The sequence below is a fragment of the Microcebus murinus genome, chromosome 22, assembly GCF_040939455.1.
Source record: "Microcebus murinus isolate Inina chromosome 22, M.murinus_Inina_mat1.0, whole genome shotgun sequence".
Classification (NCBI taxonomy): domain Eukaryota; kingdom Metazoa; phylum Chordata; class Mammalia; order Primates; family Cheirogaleidae; genus Microcebus; species Microcebus murinus.
The window spans coordinates 23,804,586-23,822,809 of NC_134125.1; the positions used below are offsets into that span (position 1 = coordinate 23,804,586).

An 18,224-nucleotide genomic window follows, 5' to 3' on the forward strand; every position below is an offset into this window, starting at 1 on the left:
GGAGGCCAGAGAGTCTAAGATCAAGCAATGATGGTGGCAAACACAGGATAGACATTGCTACTCCAAAAGGGAGAAATAGGAAAGAAGGAAGGTGTGATGGGTCCCGAACAAGTCCAAAATTTGGTAAGGTGAATTTTGTGACGTTTTAAGGCTCAGGCATAATTCATTTTGATCTGATGCTCTGCCCTTGAGGCCTGCTGGGGTGGCAGCCCTACCCTTTTGGCTTGGCAAGGCCCCTGTGGCACTGGGTGGGGACATCCTGGCCTATGCAAAGCAGAGAGATGGCCCCACCCTTGAAGGAACCAGCCCTGGGCCTTGGACCTGTGGCGAGAGTGGCAGCTCTTTGTATCACCTTTGGGGTCCTTCCCATTTCCTGAAGGGTAGAACATATTCCCAGCCTACCTTCATTCCCTCTTGTTTTTTCTGTTCCTTTTAGTCCCAGCTGGCAGTGTCTCTGCTGGTACAATCCCATCTCTGTTTCTGGCTTCTGCTGAGGTGGCTGATTAAATTTGTGGTTTGCACCCATACTCATCTTATTATCAAATGGTTGGTCAGCCACACCCTTAATGTTCTCAGAATAAGCTCCCTCAATTTTACAATGTTGATAGAGAATCTTCTAAATCTTTAAGTTCTGGGTTCCTTTTGTTTAAAAAATTCTTCAATTCATTTCTCTCTTCTAGCATTTTACTATAAGCAGTCAGGAGGAACAAGGCCATGCCTTCAACACTTTGCTTAGAAATCTTCTCAGCTAAATATACAATTTCATTGCTCTCAAGTTCTACCCTCCATAGAACACTAGAACACTAACATAGTTTGGCCAAGCACGTTGCCACTTTATAACAAGGATTGCCTTTTCTCCATTGTCCAATGACATGTTCCTCATTTCCATGTGAGATCTCAGCAGAATCGCTTTTAATGTCCATATTTCTGTCCATACAGGTTCTTGCTAGTATGTGATTATTTATTCTCCAGGAAGATGGAAGCTTTCTCGACAGCTGTCTTCTTTCTGAGCCCTCACCATAATTGCCTTTAACAATCGTTTCATGCCAGTATTGGCCTTTTATATAATAGCACCGCAAAACTCTTCAAGCCTATATCTGTTACCCAGTTCTAAAGCTGTTTCCACATTTTTAGGTGTTTGCTACAATAGCAGCACACTTTTTGGTACCAGTTTCTGTCTTAGTTCAAGCTGCTATAACAAAGTATGATGGATTGGGTAGCCTAAACTTAACAAGTCTGGAGGCTAGAAAAGCTTTTTCTTTACTTTTTAAAAAACAAAGAGGAACAGGATAGATTATGTGAAGGACAAAGCCTTGCTCACCCTTCCCACCTCCAGTGCTTATTTTCCACAACTACTTTTTAAACCTTTTTGATTGAGGCAAAATATACACAGTAAAGTGCATAAGTCTGAGCTTGTCAATTTGTATATGTGAAAGCACATCAAGATAGAGAACATGTGCAATGCCCCAGAAAGCAGGCTGCTTTTGGTCCCTTCCACTCATTCCCACCCCTTAAGGCAACCTTGATTTCTCCATTTTGTCACCAGAGAGGGATGTTGCCTGGTGTTGACCTTCCTCCAGGTGGAGTCAGAAGTAGTGTTCTGGTCTCAGCCTGGCTCCCTCTGCCTGTCATCCTATCTGTGAGTGCACCCACGGAGGGCATAGTGGTCACTAGATTTTTTTGTTTATTGCTGTATAGTCTTTTATGTGCATCCACACAGTTTAACCATTCTGTACATGGACATTTGGGTTATTTCCGGATTTGAGCTCTCAGGCATAACACTGCTGTGAGCATTCTTGTATATATATCCCTCAGTGAACAGATGCATTTGTTCTGTAGGTTGCCCCATTTTCACTCCCACCAACAAAATATGACAGTTCTGTGGCGTAGCATTTTTACTTTAGCAGTTTTTTTCTTCCAGAGGCTTTTAATTTCTTCTTAGATGTTCCTCTCATAGTTTGGGTACAACCTTTGGGATTCAGCCTTCCCTCCCCAGCCAACTGATTTAGTTCTTTACACCCCTCTCTCATGTTCGGAGAAGTTAGGCTTGGTGTACTTAAGTCCTTTTGCGAAAAATAGGGTTGGAGTACTATATTAGAGTCACCAGACGACAAACACATAAAGACACAGGCAACAAACACATAAAGAAAGAGATTTATTATAAAAAATTGGCCCATGTGATCTTAGAGGGTGACAAATTTCAGGATCTACAAGGTGAGTCAGCAAGCTGCAGACCCAGGAGAGCAATGGTATAGTTCTAGTCCAAGTCTAAAGTCCCAAAACCAAGAGAATTGATGGTGTCATTCAGTCTGAAGGCTGACAGGCCCAGGAAGACTGGTATTTTGGTTCTAGTGAGAAGGCAGGAAAAAGCCAGTGTCCCAGTTCCAAGGCAGTCAGGCAGAAAAATTCTGTCCTGGGGAAGGTCAGCCCTTTTGTTCTATTCAGGCCTTCAGCTGGTGGGGTGAGGCCCTGCTCACATCAGGGAGGACAATCTACTCATACTACTCATGCTAATTTCATCCAAAATCTGAATATCCTGTGCCCCAAATTGACACATAAAATTAACCTTACTTAACGAGGCTCCTATGGTGGGACAGTGATTTCCAGATTTTCTGAAAGCTATTTTTCAATTAGCCAATAGCCAATTGCCGTGAGCCCTGTAGGTATTTTTGTAGCAGTTCTTAAAAGTGGGATCACTGAGTCAAGGGTCTGTGTGTAATGCCTGCGGTCACCAGAAAGGTCCTACAGTCTGTCCTTTGCCAGCAGCATTTTGTCTGCTCACCTTGCAGACCCCATCTACTCTGGGTATTGTGGTTTTCAGAAATCTTTCCTGAATGATTGGTTACAGTGATATCTCATTTTTGTTTAGTAGGCATGTCCTTGATTCCAGAGTGGGAACATTTTTCTGTTGTTAACTGGCAAGGCCAGGGCTTCCAGGTGCAGTCTCAGAAGTCATAAAGTATTTCTTTCCCTGCCAGCATGTCTGTACTTTATCTGCAAAGCTTTGGAGAAGGATTGCCGGTACAGCAAAGGGCTGGTCCTCAAGGAGAAGATCTTTGAGGAACAGCCTTGTCTCCGGAAGGACTCACTCCGAATGTTCCTCCGATGGTAAGTTATGCCTCTTCCCCACTGTGGCTGCATTCCCTGCCTGTGTAGTGGCTGAAGGTCAGGGGTGCCTCGTTTCCTCTCAGGTTTGACCTCTGGAGGATGGAGCCCTGCACTCTGGGGCTTTGTCCCCTGCCGCAGCCCCTCATCTAGTGGACTGCGGTCTGCCTTGTTGACCACCCAGTTGTGTCTAATCTCTGAATGCTTGGGGCAGCTTGCTGCCCAGCTTGCCTCCTTGCCTCCTGCCTTTCCCTTTCCAGGGTTTTGTCCCCGGTGCTGCCCAAGTTCAGTGTCTTTTTTTTTTTTGAGACAGAGTCTCACTGTGTTGCCCAGGTTAGAGTGCCGTGGCATCAGCCTAGCTCACAGCATCCTCAAATTCCTGGGCTCAAGCAATCCTCCTGCCTCATCCTCCTGAGTAGCTGGGACTGTAGGCATGTGCCACCATACCCAGCTAATTTTTTCTATATATTTTTAGTTGTCCAGCTAATTTCTTTTTATTTTTTTAGTAGAGACGGGCTCTAACTCTTGCTCAGGCTGGTCTTGAACTCTTGAGCTCAAAAGATCCACCCGTCTTGACCTCCCAAAGTGCTAGGATTACAGGTGTGAGCCACCACGCCCGGCAAGTTTAGTGTCTTAAACGTGCCTCTGATCATGTGCCCCACCCCTCTCTTGTCCCCAAAACCCATGCTCAGTTGCATTGCCCAAGAGGTTTTTGGCAGCCTGACTCACTAGGTCCCCCTCCTTGCCCTCTGCTTTTCTCTCCCAGGCCCCTTTTGTTAACACTGTCCCAAGAACCTGGCAAATTCTAGTACTGGCCCTGTCTCCTCCCCCTGGCTCCTGCTGTCTGCCCATCTCTCTATCTGTTACCGCATTGCTCCTCCTCCATGTTCCAACTACCAGGCTAGCTGCCCCTCCCCTCACCCCCCCCCCCCCCCCCCCCGCCAGCCCAGTCAACTCCTCCTGCCCTCTGGTATTCCTTGGCCCTTGGCACTCACCTTTGGGAGGTTAGTGATTACTTATTTCAATGTCTAATGTCCCCCATGAGCTAGTGCCTTTCCTGAGGAAACTGCCTTTTGGGGGGAGATAGGAGCTGAGGGAACATCTCTCCTGATAGAGCTAACGTTTTTGCAGGGGATTGTTGACAGATATGTAAAACAGACAAGTCTCTAAGTGAGGGGTAGTGTGGTATAGCCCTACTGGGAGGCATCAGGACAGTCTGGGCAGAAGGATAGGTGTTGTTGGGGCTCCTCAGGCAGAGGTGTGTCTATGGGAGAGCACCTGAGGCCCTAGAGCCCCTACCCTTAATGTATTTTGGGGTCACCATAGACTCCTGTGAGCTTTGCTTGTCTGATGACTTTTTGTCAGTTTGGGCAGTATTGGGAGAGTTAAATTCTCTTAAAATTTTCTAATAACAATTGAAGAAAAAATTTTATTTTTCTGTGGCTCTTCAGATTTTACTATGATTCTGTTAATGCACATGAAAACCCTTTCTCTGCCCAGTTTGAATTATCAAAAGAATAAGGAGTATTAGTCATTTCTAGTGCTCTTGGGTATTAAGAATGCTAATTACTGCCCTTTCCAGGCCAGACTCAAGTGGTTATTTTATTTGTGGAAAGAATCAATACACATTAGAGGGTATTAACTTAAATGCATCCCTGTCTGTAAAATTTCAGCCTTGGCTCTAGTTTGTAACATTGTAATTTCTCCCTTTCTTACACGCTTTTAGTGACATGTCCATTCACAACGTGTCAGTGAGTGCAGCTGAGATGCAGGCCATTATAGACGAGGCCCTGGGACTGAGGAAAAAGAGACAAGCGCTGATCGTTCGGGAGAAGGAGCCGGACCTGAAACTGGTGCAGCCCATTCCCTTCTTCACGTAGGTCGTCTGGTGTCTCTGGGAATGCTGGATCAGCCAGGCCCTGATGTGAGACACTGCCCTGTACAGGAGGGAGAGACCCCAAGGCCTGACCCTGGGCTGGTGGTGTGGGGCGCAAGGTGGCCAGTCAGCTGGAGGCATGCACTTGTTGGCTACTAAGAAGCAGGTCATCTCACTCTCAGGCATGCCCAGTGTAAGTCCCTTTTTGCTGCCACCATTCTTGACCCCAGATACCTGCCACATTCCTGTGAGGCCCCTCTCAGCGTTCCTTACTTAGGGAAAAGGAAACTAAATTTGCCAAGCACTTTCCAGGAGAAACTGGGGCTCAGAGGAACTAAGTGAGGGGCCCAGAGTCAGTCCCAGGTCTGGGCTTCCTCTCAGAGCCATGCAGGGACTCCTGCAGGATGGGCCTCGGTGTAGCCCTTAGGAGCCCTGTGAAGTGTGAGAGGCCCTCCCTCTTTAAGAAGGACAGACTGGTGTCAGTAGTCTGCTGGAGTTGGGGTAGCCACTCAGGAAAGGCTGCGATGATCTGTGTTACATGACTGGTTGTAAGTTTTATCACGTGGAGTTTCCTAGGAATATCTTCACACTCGAGCAGCAACATGGCCGGGATGATAGGGCTGCTCTAGGGCTCTTCTTGGGTGCCCTTTCTCTTATTTTGTCAGCTGGGTTAGGATCCCTGTCCCTTCTCAGTATGGGCTCCCTAACTACAGAGGGTTAGGGTTTTGGAAGGGCCCAGGGAAGGAGGAAAAGGCCTGAGGACACTTGAAGAGACGTAGTGATATGACTGGGGAAGGGCTGTGTGCTGGCATCACGGCCACCCTGCAGTGTGGGGAGGGCCCAGTGGAAGCAGGAGGGAGTTATTAGAGGATGAGTGTAGATTCCCTCTCTGGGAGCAGAGGACCTGGGACTTGTAAAGAAACCACCATCTATCCTAGGTCAGCAAAACTTCTCCTGTAAAGGCCAGATAGTAAATACTTTAGCCTTTGTAGGCCACATACAATTTCTGTTGCATATTCTTTGTTTTCTGGGTTTTTTTTTAAAACAACATGAAAACCATTTAAAAACATGAAAACCATTCATAGCTTGTGGGCTCAACAAAACAGGCTATGGGGGAGCTTACCGCCCCTTGGTCTCTTCAGTGCCTACCAGGCACGAGCAAGGCTCAGTGAGTGAGTGAGTGGTGTATTTAAGGCATTTGACACAACCCCGCTGGTGAGCACATTCTTCCCTGTCTAAATGTACTGAGACAGGAGAAAGATAGATCAGAAATCTCTTCCTGGGAGCCTGCGTTATTCAGAGTCTGGACTTCGAAGCACTGTCCTTTTATTCCTTTCTCAACACCTACTGGATGCCAGCTCCATGCAGGCCACAAAGTGCTCAGCATGCACTCTGTGCTGGGGCACAGTGTGGCGGGGCCTGGTCCTTTGCAGTAGGTGGTCCCGGGCTAGTCGGTCACCCAGAGGAGGGAGCACATGTCTCCAACCAACAGGGCTGCGAGGGGAGAAGCACAGTGCTGGGGCTTCTGAGCAGAGTCCACCTGCCCTGGGGGTTGGGGAAGTCTGGGCGCTGGAGCTGGGGTCCTCAGAGGCATGGGCGGCAGAGGGCTGGGGCTGGGGTGAGGGTGTTGTTTCTGGGCAGAGGGAAGCCTGTGCAAAGGCCCCGTGGGATGTGGGAGTGTGATTTTGTCTGAGGAACTGAAAGTAAGCTGACGTGGCAGGGGCGCAGGGGGAGATGTGAGGCGGGTGCTCTCGAGAGGCCAGGCTGAGCTTTTGGTCTTTAGCCTGACACATGGGAAGCCATTAGGGATGGATGGAAGGATATATCACACCACATCACAGAGCATAGGAGACAGTGCACAATTTAATATACAGCACATAACATAAAACATAAAATAACAAAACAACAGACAGCCCCAACATGATACACCACACTATACTGCAACAAAACACTCATTTTGCCATCCAGCAGGACCCAGCCCATTTGGTGATCCACTGAGGGCCATTTAACCCTTTTAGACCATATCCCTATTGGCAGTCTCCCGCTGCCAAAAAACAAAAAACCCAGATTAGTGGCATCAGAGAAATGCCATAGGTGTTTTAAAGATTTGGCCTTGTGGGGGAGGAGTTTTTGAAGTAAGTCAGTGGTTTTCATCCCTGCCTAGGTGAGTCTGAAAGTGCCGTAGGCCGAGATGCTTCAGGGGCTCCTGCCTCAGTGAGGGGAAGAGGGTGCCAGGCCCCTGCTCCAGCCTGGCTGCTCCACCTTCAGTCCAGCTGTGTTAGACTCAAGATATCACCAGTTACCACAAACAACAAAACCTTGACCACCTCCCCTACCCTGTGGAGATGGCAGCCCCAGGAGCAGCTCTGCTGTTTTTCCAAAGGACAGTTAGCCCTATGCTCAGAGCACCCCAAGACAGGAGTGCTGATTGGGCACTCTGGCCCTCTCCCTGCAGCTGGAAGTGCCTCGGAGAGAGCTTGCTGGCCATGTACAACCACCTCACAACCTGTGAGCCCCCACGGCCCAGCCTCGGCAAGAGGATCGACCTGTCCGACTATCAGGACCCCAGCCAGCCTCTTGTGTCCTCTGTGGTGGTGACGCCAGTCAATGTGATCGAGCCAAGCACTGTCAGTACCAACCCAGCCATGGCTGTGGCTGAGCCTGTGCTGTCCTACACCTCTGTGACCACAACCAGCTTTCCGCTTCACAGTCCCAGCCTGTTGGAGACAGGTGCTCCTGTGGGTGAGCAGGCCCCCTGGGTTGGCTTCTGTTTGACCCTGTTTGCTGAGCCCAGCAGGAATGAGCATGTCAGGGTACCTGGCCTCTCAGAAGGTCATGCTGATCCTCATAGCTCGAGTGAAAGTGGGAGCCCCCTGCCCCTTCGAGGATCCTCTCAGCCTGTTCACGGGGCCACTGCTCATCAAGGCCACTTCAGGACTGAAGCTCCTGCAGGGACGTGAGATGCTCTGGGACGCAACCCCTTGCTCATTGAGAATCCCCCTGGGACCCTTTAATGCATGGCTGCTAAGTCCTGATGTGGAAGTTGCTCTTACCCCTTGTGATGTGGTAGTGGCGGGTCTCCTCTGCTGGTCCTGCTCTTTTGCTGGCTTTGTGCATTCTGAATTCTTTGACCTTAGAAAACAAAATCCATGAAGTTACCACCGTATGTGGTAGTTTATTTTTATATTGCTTTACTGATTTTTTTTTTTTTTTAAACAGAGTCTTACTCTGTTGCCCGGGCTAGAGTGCCGTGGTGTCAGCCTAGCTCACAGCAACCTCAAACTCCTGGGCTCAAGCAATCCTCCTGCCTCAGCCTTCCGAGTAGCTGGGACTACAGGCATGCGCCACCATGCCCAGCCAATTTTTTCTATATATTTTTAGTTGTCTGATTAATTTCTTTCTATTTTTGGTAGAGACAGGGTCTCGCTCTTGCTCAGGCTGGTCTCGAACTCCTTACCTTGAGCGATCCTCCCACCTCGGCCTCCCAGAGTGCTAGGATTATAGGCGTGAGCCACTGCACCCAGCCTACTTTACCGATTTTTATTAAGATTGGAGATGTAAAAATTTTTTGACAAAAGCTTCCAAGCCTTTTCTTGATTTCAGTGTAACTGAATAAAAGAATATCTAGCAGTTAAAGAAGTTTCTGAATGAGGCACATACTTTTTTGTTTCTAACTTCTTTACTTGATCATATACATTCTTCTGTTCTCTGTATGGTTCACACATTCTCTTGCTCTTTTCAGACCACTGGGTGCTGAGAGGGTCCTGAATATAGTCAGTGCCACTTGTGCTGTCCATCCCGGGCACACCCACTGAGGCCCTGGAAGCTCAGCTGACCAGAGCGGGGTGGGAGGTTTGGGGTACTCTGAGATCCTGTATCTTTGTAGCCATGGAAAATAATCTTGGAACTTAGTTTTGGGTCTTGTGAATTCAAGAAAGGGTGAGATTTAGGGGTTTGAAATTAATTTTACTCAGGACTCTTTGAAGAGAGTCAAGTTTTCTTGAACATCAAAGACTTTAATGCTGGTAGAGCTATAAAAAAGGGGGCTGGATGTGTCTATGTGGTGAATTTTTTCACCCGCCACTGTGTAAGATTTTAATTGGTACTCTTTGTGAAGGGGATGTTTCTGGTGGAGATAAATCCAAGAAAGGGGTCAAGCGGAAGAAGATTTCAGAAGAGAGTGGAGAAACAGCAAAGCGACGGTCTGCCCGTGTCCGAAACACCAAGTGCAAAAAAGAAGAGAAAGTAGACTTCCAGGAGCTTCTGGTGAAGTTCTTGCCGTCCAGGTACTGTGCACATTTTTTCTGATTGTCAAAAACAAACCCCCAAACCACCAGCCTACCTCGCCAATGATAAGTCTCATTCCATCCCCGCCTTCTCCTCTGGGTACTTCCATGCATTCCCATAACAGTTTTGCAAATGTCTGAAGCACAGACCAGATCCTATGTTAGGATCTGGGATTTTTCCTTTTTTTTTTGAGACAGAATCTCACTCTGTTGCCTGTCTAGAGTACCATGGCATCAGCCTAGCTCACAGCAACCTCAAACTCCTGGGCTCAAGCAATCCTTCTGCCTCAGCCTCCCGAGTACCTGGGACTACAGGCATGTGCCACCATGCCCGGCTAATTTTTTCTATAAATTTTTAGTTGGCCAATTAATTTCTTTCTGTTTTTAGTAGAGACAGGGTCTCGCTCTTGCTCAGGCTGGTTTCGAACTCCTGACCTTGAGCAATCCTCCTGCCTCGGCCTCCCAGCGTGCTAGGATTACAGGCGTGAGCCATTGCTCCTGACCGGATCTGGGATTTTTCTTGCCTGTTCCTGCCTCAGAACTTCCTGAAGGTAGGAGCTATTGCTTGTTCTTCTTTTGGGGGACCAGGTATTCCTGTGCCCTCAGAAGATGAACAGATCAGGGAGCTAGAGATGACATATGCATGTCCCTGTGTACTCACAGACATGCTTGTTGCTGGGAGGCGTGGGCTGCTGCACCTGGGATGCAGATGCCAATGCCCATGCAAACCCGCAAAAGGGAGCTTTTCTTCTGATTTCGGGAAGCATTTGCTAGCTTGATTTGTTTCAGTCTCAGCAGGATTCCCTCGTATTCTGCATTTGGAGAAGGTGGGCGAGGAGCTTGTGAGACTTTCTGTGGTTTCACTGGTTCTTAGTGTCTCTCAGAGGAGCCTTAGGGAGGAGAAGGTGCCAGGCTCCCAGAGCTGGAAGGGTCGTGGGCCCCCATGCAGCTTATGTAAGCTCTCACCAGGCCTCCTGGGTTTTGTCCTTGCCCTCTTCCCTCCTTCATCGGCTGCAGGACCCTCAATTCCTGAGCCTTCCTAGAGTTTATGGTGCCAGTAGGTAGGCTTCTTGAGGCCAAGAGGTGCCAATAGGGGGACACCTGGAGTTTATGATGCCAGTAGGTGGGCTTCTTCCATTAGCCGAGTGGAGGAAGCAAGTCACTTGCTCTGGTCCATCATCTTTCTGCTTTCTGACATTTGGCTGGCACATTATTTGTCTGCTGGGGCTTCCTCTCCTGTCTTCTGTGCCTTTGTGAGCTTATGCCTTTTTATTTCTTCATGGTTCCTGGAGAGGAGTTTGGGAGGTAACCATGTGTGTTCAATGTGCCATCTTTAGTCAGGAGTGTTTAGCTGTTGTTTTGTCCCATGACAGGTTATTTCAGTGGTGACAACATCAAAGTGGAGGAGGAGGAGCCAGAGCTTTAGGTGGATTATAAATCTATTTTACAGCAAGATTCTTAATTTTCTTAATTTGTTGCCTTGCTTTCTATCTGTGGTGAGGATGAAATGATTAGAAATAGTAGTTGTTCTCAGTAACTATTTGATGTAGGGTGGAAGTGTGGATGCAGTACCTTCTACTAAATTTCTCCTAAGACGTAGTACCAGAAGAAGTTTTTCTTTTGGAAGAACTGCAGGATTGTGCTTTGGTTGATGACATCAGAAAGTCTGAGTGACCCCATCGTTCCCTTAGCCCTACTCTCCTACCCTTAGGTCTTGTTCCCTAGCTCCTTTTATGTGAATGGTTTGTACTTTCTTTTTTATCCTTATTTTAGTTGTTGGTTTCCTATGTGGTTTTAGTATCTGTTTCTTCAACTGGTCAGGCAAGAGCAACATGCTAGATTGCCCGATGGAGTCACCCCGTGAGTGTGTGTGCAGTAACATTCCCAAGTGCCTTGAGTGTTTATGCTTCAGGGGTGCTAGGTCGAGGGAAAGCCGCAAGGACTGCCAAACATGGCCTGGGGGAGGAGTTTGAAAGAATGGTGCCTGCTGGGAGAGGCCCCCTAGTCCCAAGCCTGGGCCAGCCTCCCAGCTTTGTGAGGAGCCATGGAGGGACCAAGCTCAGATGGGTCTGACATGTCCCCCACACTGCCACCTCCCTACCCACTTTCTTCTTGCTCACTGGGTTCCCCTGAGGTCTTCGAACACACCAGGTGCTCCTCTGGCTTACGCCTTTGCACGAATTCTTGTCCCGCTTCTTTGTATGGCCAACCCTTCCTCTCCCCCAGTGTCAGCATGGCCATTACCCCTCTGAAAGGCCTTCTCTGACTTTGCCCTCTAAAGCAGGGCCCTTGTGGCCCTTGGCCTCAAGCATCCTGTTGTGGTTGGTCCTCGTTTGTGTTGTAAGTTTTTGTGTACCTGCCTATTGTCTATCCCTCTCTTTAGAGGGAAAACTTACTGTAGGTAGGTAGGGTGTGCCATACTTACGGCTGCTATCTTCTAGCACCTAGCTGGTACAGTGCCTAGCATGTGGCTGGTTCTCATGGATCATCTCTTGATGGAATGAATGAACAAGTGAGAGTACAGACCAGACACCAGTTCACCATGCTCTGGAGAGAGGCAGAGGGTCATGGAGGGCTGGGCTCTGGACCTCACCACCCACTTATTTTAGTCTTCTTCTTGGCTCAGATTTAGTTTCTCTTTGATAGATAGAATTCAGATGCTTGTATCAGCATGTGTGGTGTGGCTTTGTTATTTTGGATGTTCCATGCAGGTTAAGAAAGCTGGATGCTGAGGAGGAAGATGATACCTTTAATAACTACGAAGTCCAGTCGGAAGCCAAATTGGAAAGCTTCCCAAGCATCGGGCCTCATAGAATGTCATTTGACTCAGCCACGTTCATGGAATCTGGTAGGAATCGAGCAGTGTGACCATTCACTGTTGGGAATTCTTCCTACTATAACCTTGGTTGTATTTTGTTCGGAGAGAATTGTTCTAGTTTAAAGTATAGTCACAGGACTGGAATGCCTTGATTTATCTTGGGCCTGACCCCAGTGGTCAGGTGGGAGGCCTGCAGAAATGCCCAGGCTCATACTTGCTGTGCTCCCTGATGGCCGTGAGCTTCAGGCCAGATTCAGAGGCTTGGCTTTGCAAGTTGAATGCATATGACCCCAACTGTTGAGTGTGTATCGTGCATAACGGCTGAGCAAGATCGGTGCACATGGTAGCACATGGAGATTCAGAGGCACTTGCTTACAGATGATGAGGGCTAGAGCCAGACGTTGAACCCTGGCAGCCTGATCTCTGCACCACAGTGTGGTACCTCATCCACCTGGACTGGGTGGTGGAGGGAGGACACAGTCTCTCCTGTCCCAAAGAGAACAGGAGACCCTGGCATGGAAAGTCCCCTTTATTCAAGTCATGTTTTCTTCCTGCCCTGGGCAGAGAAGCAGGATGTGCATGAGTTCCTGCTGGATAACCTGACTAACGGGGGTATCCTGGAGCTGATGATGCGCTACCTGAAGGGCATGGGCCACAAGTTTCTACTGAGGTGGCCACCAGGCCTGGCAGAGGTCGTGCTCAGCGTCTACCACAGCTGGAGGAGGCACAGCACCAGCCTGCCCAACCCACTGCTGAGGGACTGCAGCAACAAGCACATCAAGGTGGGAGGCTTCCTGAGGGCTGGCATCAGACTGGGACCAGGGGATGGGGACCTTCTGTGGGTGTGGGGCTGCTGTTGTGTTCGGCCTACTTGGCTGCTTTTGCTCATGAGTCTGGAACGTGGACTGTCATAGGACCTGGTTTGTGCCTACAAAGCTCCCTGGTGGCTGGTTGGGGGATACACTTGGCCATGAGAGTAGGCGTAGGGGCTGTAAGAAGACTGCTGCAAGGTGAGCAATGGTAGTGGCTGAGACCCCATGGGGGTAGAGGGCTGGGGGATTCTGGAGGCAAAGCAGGTAGGATGAGGGGACATGGTCTGTGAGGGGCAGGAGTCATGGGGAGGGCTTCTCTGATTGTTTACTGAGATAGAAGAGAGCTTGCTGGGAGAGCTAGGGGAAAGGGAAGCATCTGGCCATGTTTGAGGTGCCAGGGACTGTGACTGAATTTTTTGTTTGTTTGTTTGTTTGTTTGTTTGTTTGTTTGTTTAACAGGTGAGAAAATAGAAATGCAGAGGCTAAGTAGGATGCTTTGGGGGGTGTTTGGGACCTCCAGCAGTAGGGGGCCAAGGTTCGTTCTGCCCTTCTTCCTGCTGTACTGTGCACCCCTGGCTCCTGCACTCAGTGCTTACTGGAGCTCAAGGGAACACAGGGTGTTCTTCTGGCGCTCTTCTCCTGGTGGAGGTGGAACAGTGACTGCCAGGGCAGGAGCATGGGGTGCTTTCAGGGCCTTTCTGACACAGAGGGTAGAGGAACTCAAGGTTGACAGTTCCCTTAGGACCATGTGGGTCATTGGTCCCTTACCAGGCACCCCCCACTGGGCTACCTCAGGAACTACTTCCTGGCAGATTCTGCCCACCTTGGCCTTGGTGCTGCAGGGGAGCAGTGTGGAGCAGAAAGGGGAACCAAGGCTTTGGTCCCAGGCAAAGTAGATCCATCATTTCTCTGCTGTGCCCACTGGGCCAGTGCCTCCTTTTTGCTGAGTCTCAGTTTCCTCAAGTGCCCTGGGAGTGATACACTGGTCCCCAGGCACTTTTAAGGGTTGAGTGCTGTAGTTTGGATGCAACATCTAGATGGGCACTCGGCAGGTAACAGGGCTGCCTCTTCCACGGGGCAATCCTGAGGACCCTGCAGATAGGTTTCTCGGCCCCTCCCAAGTCTTGTCCCAGTATAGATCCATGTGCTTCTTTTTATGTCCTGCAAGTAGCCACTGATTATCACTTATGAAATGGAAAGTAGATAATTATTTTTTTTTTTTTTTTTTTTTGAGACAGAGTCTCGCTTTGTTGCCCAGGCTAGAGTGAGTGCCATGGCGTCAGCCTAGCTCACAGCAACCTCAAACTCCTGGGCTCGAGTGATCCTTCTGCCTCAGCCTCCCGGGTAGCTGGGACTACAGGCATGCGCCACCATGCCCGGCTAATTTTTTTAATATATATATCAGTTGGCCAATTAATTTCTTTCTATTTATAGTAGAGACGGGGTCTCGCTCTTGCTCAGGCTGGTTTTGAACTCCTGACCTTGAGCAATCCGCCCGCCTCGGCCTCCCAAGAGCTAGGATTACAGGCGTGAGCCACCGCGCCCGGCCAGATAATTATATTTTTATGGAAAAGTATATTTTAGATTTACTCTCACCACTTATGCTTTGATGAATCTTTGAGACTTTGTTCCTAACCTTCCTGTGCCTGTCCTGTAGGACATGATGTTGATGTCTCTCTCCTGCATGGAGCTACAGCTGGACCAGTGGCTGCTGACGAAAGGCAGAAGCTCTGCAGGTAGGAGACATTCTGTGTTCTGTGGCAGGGCTAATTTTCTGAACCCCCAGCAGCTGGGATGAAGATGGGGGGGGGGGCTTGAGAAATGGAATTCAGAGTTAATACTTCTGCAGTGGGCACATTTTCTGGGTTATCTTGTCAGGGTCCCAGAGAAATCTCTTGGACACTCAAGAAGTGGTTAACTGGCCAGGTACAGTGGCTCATACTGTAATCCTAGCACTTTGGGAGGCTGAAGTAGGAGGATTGCTGAGGATAGGAGTTCCAGACCAGCCTGGGCCACATGGCAAGATCCTGTCTCCACAAAAAAATAGAAAAATTAGCTCTGTGCCTATAGTCCCAGCTATTTGGAAGGCCCAGGTAGGAGAATCAGTTGAGCCCAGGAGTTTGAGATTGTAGTGAGCTATGATGATGCCACTGCATTCTGGCCCTGGCAAGAGACCCTGTCTCAAAGAAAAAAAAAAAAAATGAGAGAAGTGGTTAGCAGCTGAGTCCCCAGAAGGAGCCACCTGCCTGCCTTTGCTCTTACTCTGGATTGAAGGAAGTGGAATCTCAATTTCTTTTTGAGAACTGTGTGATGCTTTCTGTGTCCCTAGTAATTTTCCCAGGTGATATGAATCGTTCTGACTTTTATACTCTCTGATGTAATACAGATATGCTCAAAGATCAGTCTGTAAAATGACAACTGCCCTCCACCCCCACCACCACACTCTCAGGGTCTCTGCATCTCTAACTGATCTGACTTCTCTGATGCCTGCCATTCAGAGGGCTGTAAGGGTTCAGGGGCCAGGAAACTCCTGGAAACTGAGGGTAGGCGTGGCAAGGACTAAGGGCAATCTCTGGAGAGCAGAAGGGCATTTAGACACTGCACATGAAGTTGATGCAGCCTGATGGTTTTCAGTGTCTCCTCGGAACTGCCCTGCTGGTGTGGTGAATGGCAGGTTTGGGCCTGACTTCCCAGGGACCCACTGTCTGGGTGACCTCCTACAGCTGTCATTCGCCTCATCCCAGCGTGACCTGTTTGAGGATGGCTGGCTGGAGTTTGTGGTCCGTGTTTACTGGCTCAAGGCTCGCTTCCTGGCACTGCAGGTTGGTTCCATGGTCAGGAGCATACCCTGGTACCCAGCAGGGAGGGTGGAAAGCTGACCATGTTGAGGACGTGTATGTGAGTGCACATGTACATGCACAGCATCTGCCCAGGCACTGGGCCTGGCATGAGGCAGTGGGAAGTGGTGGGGAATTCTCAGAACACCAAGCGTGGACACTAGTCTGTAAAGCTCCTCAGCATATCCACAGAGCTCTGGAAGGGATTGCTCCTATAGATTCCCTCCAACTTGAGATTGCCTTGTGGTCTTGACCCTTTGTTTAAGTTTTCTTGAGAGTCTGAGCGAGTGTATGAATGGATGCGGAGCTTTCTATTATAGAAGGGATTCATCCTCCTGTTTTGTGGGAGTTCTGGGAAAGCTGCTTCTCAGAGCCTGGTCTGGAAGGCCAGGGTGGATTGGCTGCTGCCCAGCACCTTGCACGTGCCTGATACACTGTGGTAGGATGAGTCAGAGATGGCTAGGGTCCCATCAGCAGCCATTCAGTCTGAGGGAAGCAACATTGTTTAATGTGGAGAACATCAGTTCTGGAATTAGGACAGGCCTAGGTGCTAATCTTGGCTCTGCCAGATACCTGGCCTTGCTAAAGAGTCTTCTCTTTCCTCATTTGTAACATGGGATGAGTGATACCTTCTCTCACAGAGTTGTAGTATATATTGTTCATTCATTCAACAAGTATTTATTGATCCTTGACTATGTGCCAAGCCATTTTTAGGGGATAGAGGAGTAATTGAATGAAAACCTCACCCTCATGGCACTCACAGTCTGGTGAGATCAGGGGTGTAAGGTACCTGGCACAGCACAGTTAGCCTTCTTCCCCTGTCTTTTGACCTGGTTTTCCTTCTGACCAGGGAGACATGGAGCAGGCACTGGAGAACTATGACATTTGCACAGAAATGCTCCAGAGCTCCAGCACCATCCAGGCAGAGGCAGGGACTGAGCAGAGAGACATTGTCATCCGGCTGCCCAACCTCCACAATGATTCTGTCGTTTCCCTGGAAGAGGTGAGTGGGAGTTTTTTTTAATGGTGTTTCTTTTTTTTAGGGGGGGGGGGTTACAAATACTGTGAAGGAAGTGAATTTAATGGTGTTTCTTGATCAAAGATTTATTCTGAGTTGGCTCAGTTAGCCCATGCCTGACCTGTCCCTGATGAATAAGAGAGCCACCCACATGCTGAGCAGGGCCCCTGGATGGACAGCAGGAGAGGCCACTCGAGCACACTAGAGCACCGCAGATGTCTCATGGAAAGCTCGTCCAAGCAGCAGGCTTGGAAACTTCACCAGCATGATTTAGAAGTGGTTATTGCTCAAGTTCCTGGCTGTGTGTGGTGGCCACCCCAGCCCCGGTGGAACTGGAGGGGAATGTCAGCTGGAGCAGACCAGTGCTGGTCTAGCCATGTAGTGTGTCACCCATATGCCAGGTTCTGCCTGGGTGGCACTTTTCTCCTCCTGTGTCTGTGACATGTCTATGTTGCCTGAAAGTGGCTTTCAGACTCTTCCAAAGTTGTTTCAGGGCAAGTCAAGGTGTGGTACCCTGCTGCCTGCATGCTGAGGCTTTGTCAGGCCCTGTGCAGTGGTCAGTAGTGTGTGCCAGCCTCTGACCCTGACTTGCTGAGTCTCTGAGAGCCTGATGCCCAGTGGTTCTGTAAGTCTGGTTCACTGAACTGTGACCATGAGGCTGTCCAACTATTTTGATGGATGTTTTTCTGGAACCCCTGTGATTCTGGGGTTGTTTCTGGTATATTTGCTTTTTAAATATTTGGGTTATTAAGTATGAAATGTCTGATTTCCTTAAGTACTAAGTTTGACAGTTCATATCTCTGACATTTCACTTGACACTTCTTGTTTTATTGTGAAGGTACATCCTTATTCTTTCAAATGCACAGTTTGGCTTGTGATTAGCTTTCAGATTTTTTTTTGTAGAGCAATTTTTGTGAAGCCATGGGTAAGTCAAAATTCATGTTATTTTTTAATATGCGTTCCATCATGGAACCAGTGCTGCACAGACAGCTCAAAATATCAATGTAGTGTTTGGGAAGGATGTGGCTAATGAACGCACAGTACATTGATGGCTTGAGAAATTCATGTTATTTTTGAATATGAGTTCCATCGTGGAACCAGTGCTGCACAGACAGCTCAAAATATCAACGAAGTGTTTGGGAAGGATGTGGCTAATGAACGCACAGTACATTGATTGTCTAGTGGTCCAGTGCTGGCATCATCCACTACAGCCTCATGAAACCTGGTCAGTCGATTACAGCAGATGTCTACTGAAACCAACTGGATAAAATGATGAGGATGTTTGCAATTAAGCAGCTGAGATTGGTCAATAGAGACAGGCCAATCTCCTTGCAAGACAATGCTCAACCACATGTCATACAAACAACACTGCTCAAACTACAGAGGCTGAATTTAGAAACTCTGTCACACTATTCACCAGACCTTGCACCAACTACCCTTCTTCCAGGCTTTGGACCACTTCTTGCAAGGAA

The 18,224-nt window shown here is 48.7% G+C and overlaps 1 protein-coding gene across 2 annotated transcripts in view; it reads left to right on the top strand.

Moving 5' to 3' along the window:
- CABIN1 (calcineurin binding protein 1) overlaps nt 1-18,224 on the top strand; it is a 170,931-nt gene that overhangs the window by 32,037 nt on the left and 120,670 nt on the right. Inside the window, exons 7-15 of one of the 2 annotated variants that reach the window (XM_012749260.2) lie at nt 2,979-3,108; nt 4,832-4,981; nt 7,437-7,723; nt 9,099-9,267; nt 11,979-12,115; nt 12,650-12,867; nt 14,555-14,633; nt 15,532-15,719; nt 16,585-16,737. In XM_012749260.2, coding sequence (XP_012604714.1) covers nt 2,979-3,108; nt 4,832-4,981; nt 7,437-7,723; nt 9,099-9,267; nt 11,979-12,115; nt 12,650-12,867; nt 14,555-14,633; nt 15,532-15,719; nt 16,585-16,737 — 1,511 coding nt within the window. Of the gene's footprint in view, nt 1-2,978; nt 3,109-4,831; nt 4,982-7,436; nt 7,724-9,098; nt 9,268-9,658; nt 12,116-12,649; nt 12,868-14,554; nt 14,634-15,531; nt 15,720-16,584; nt 16,738-18,224 lie in introns of those variants that run through there. The other variant, XM_075996734.1, reaches the window with a different exon arrangement.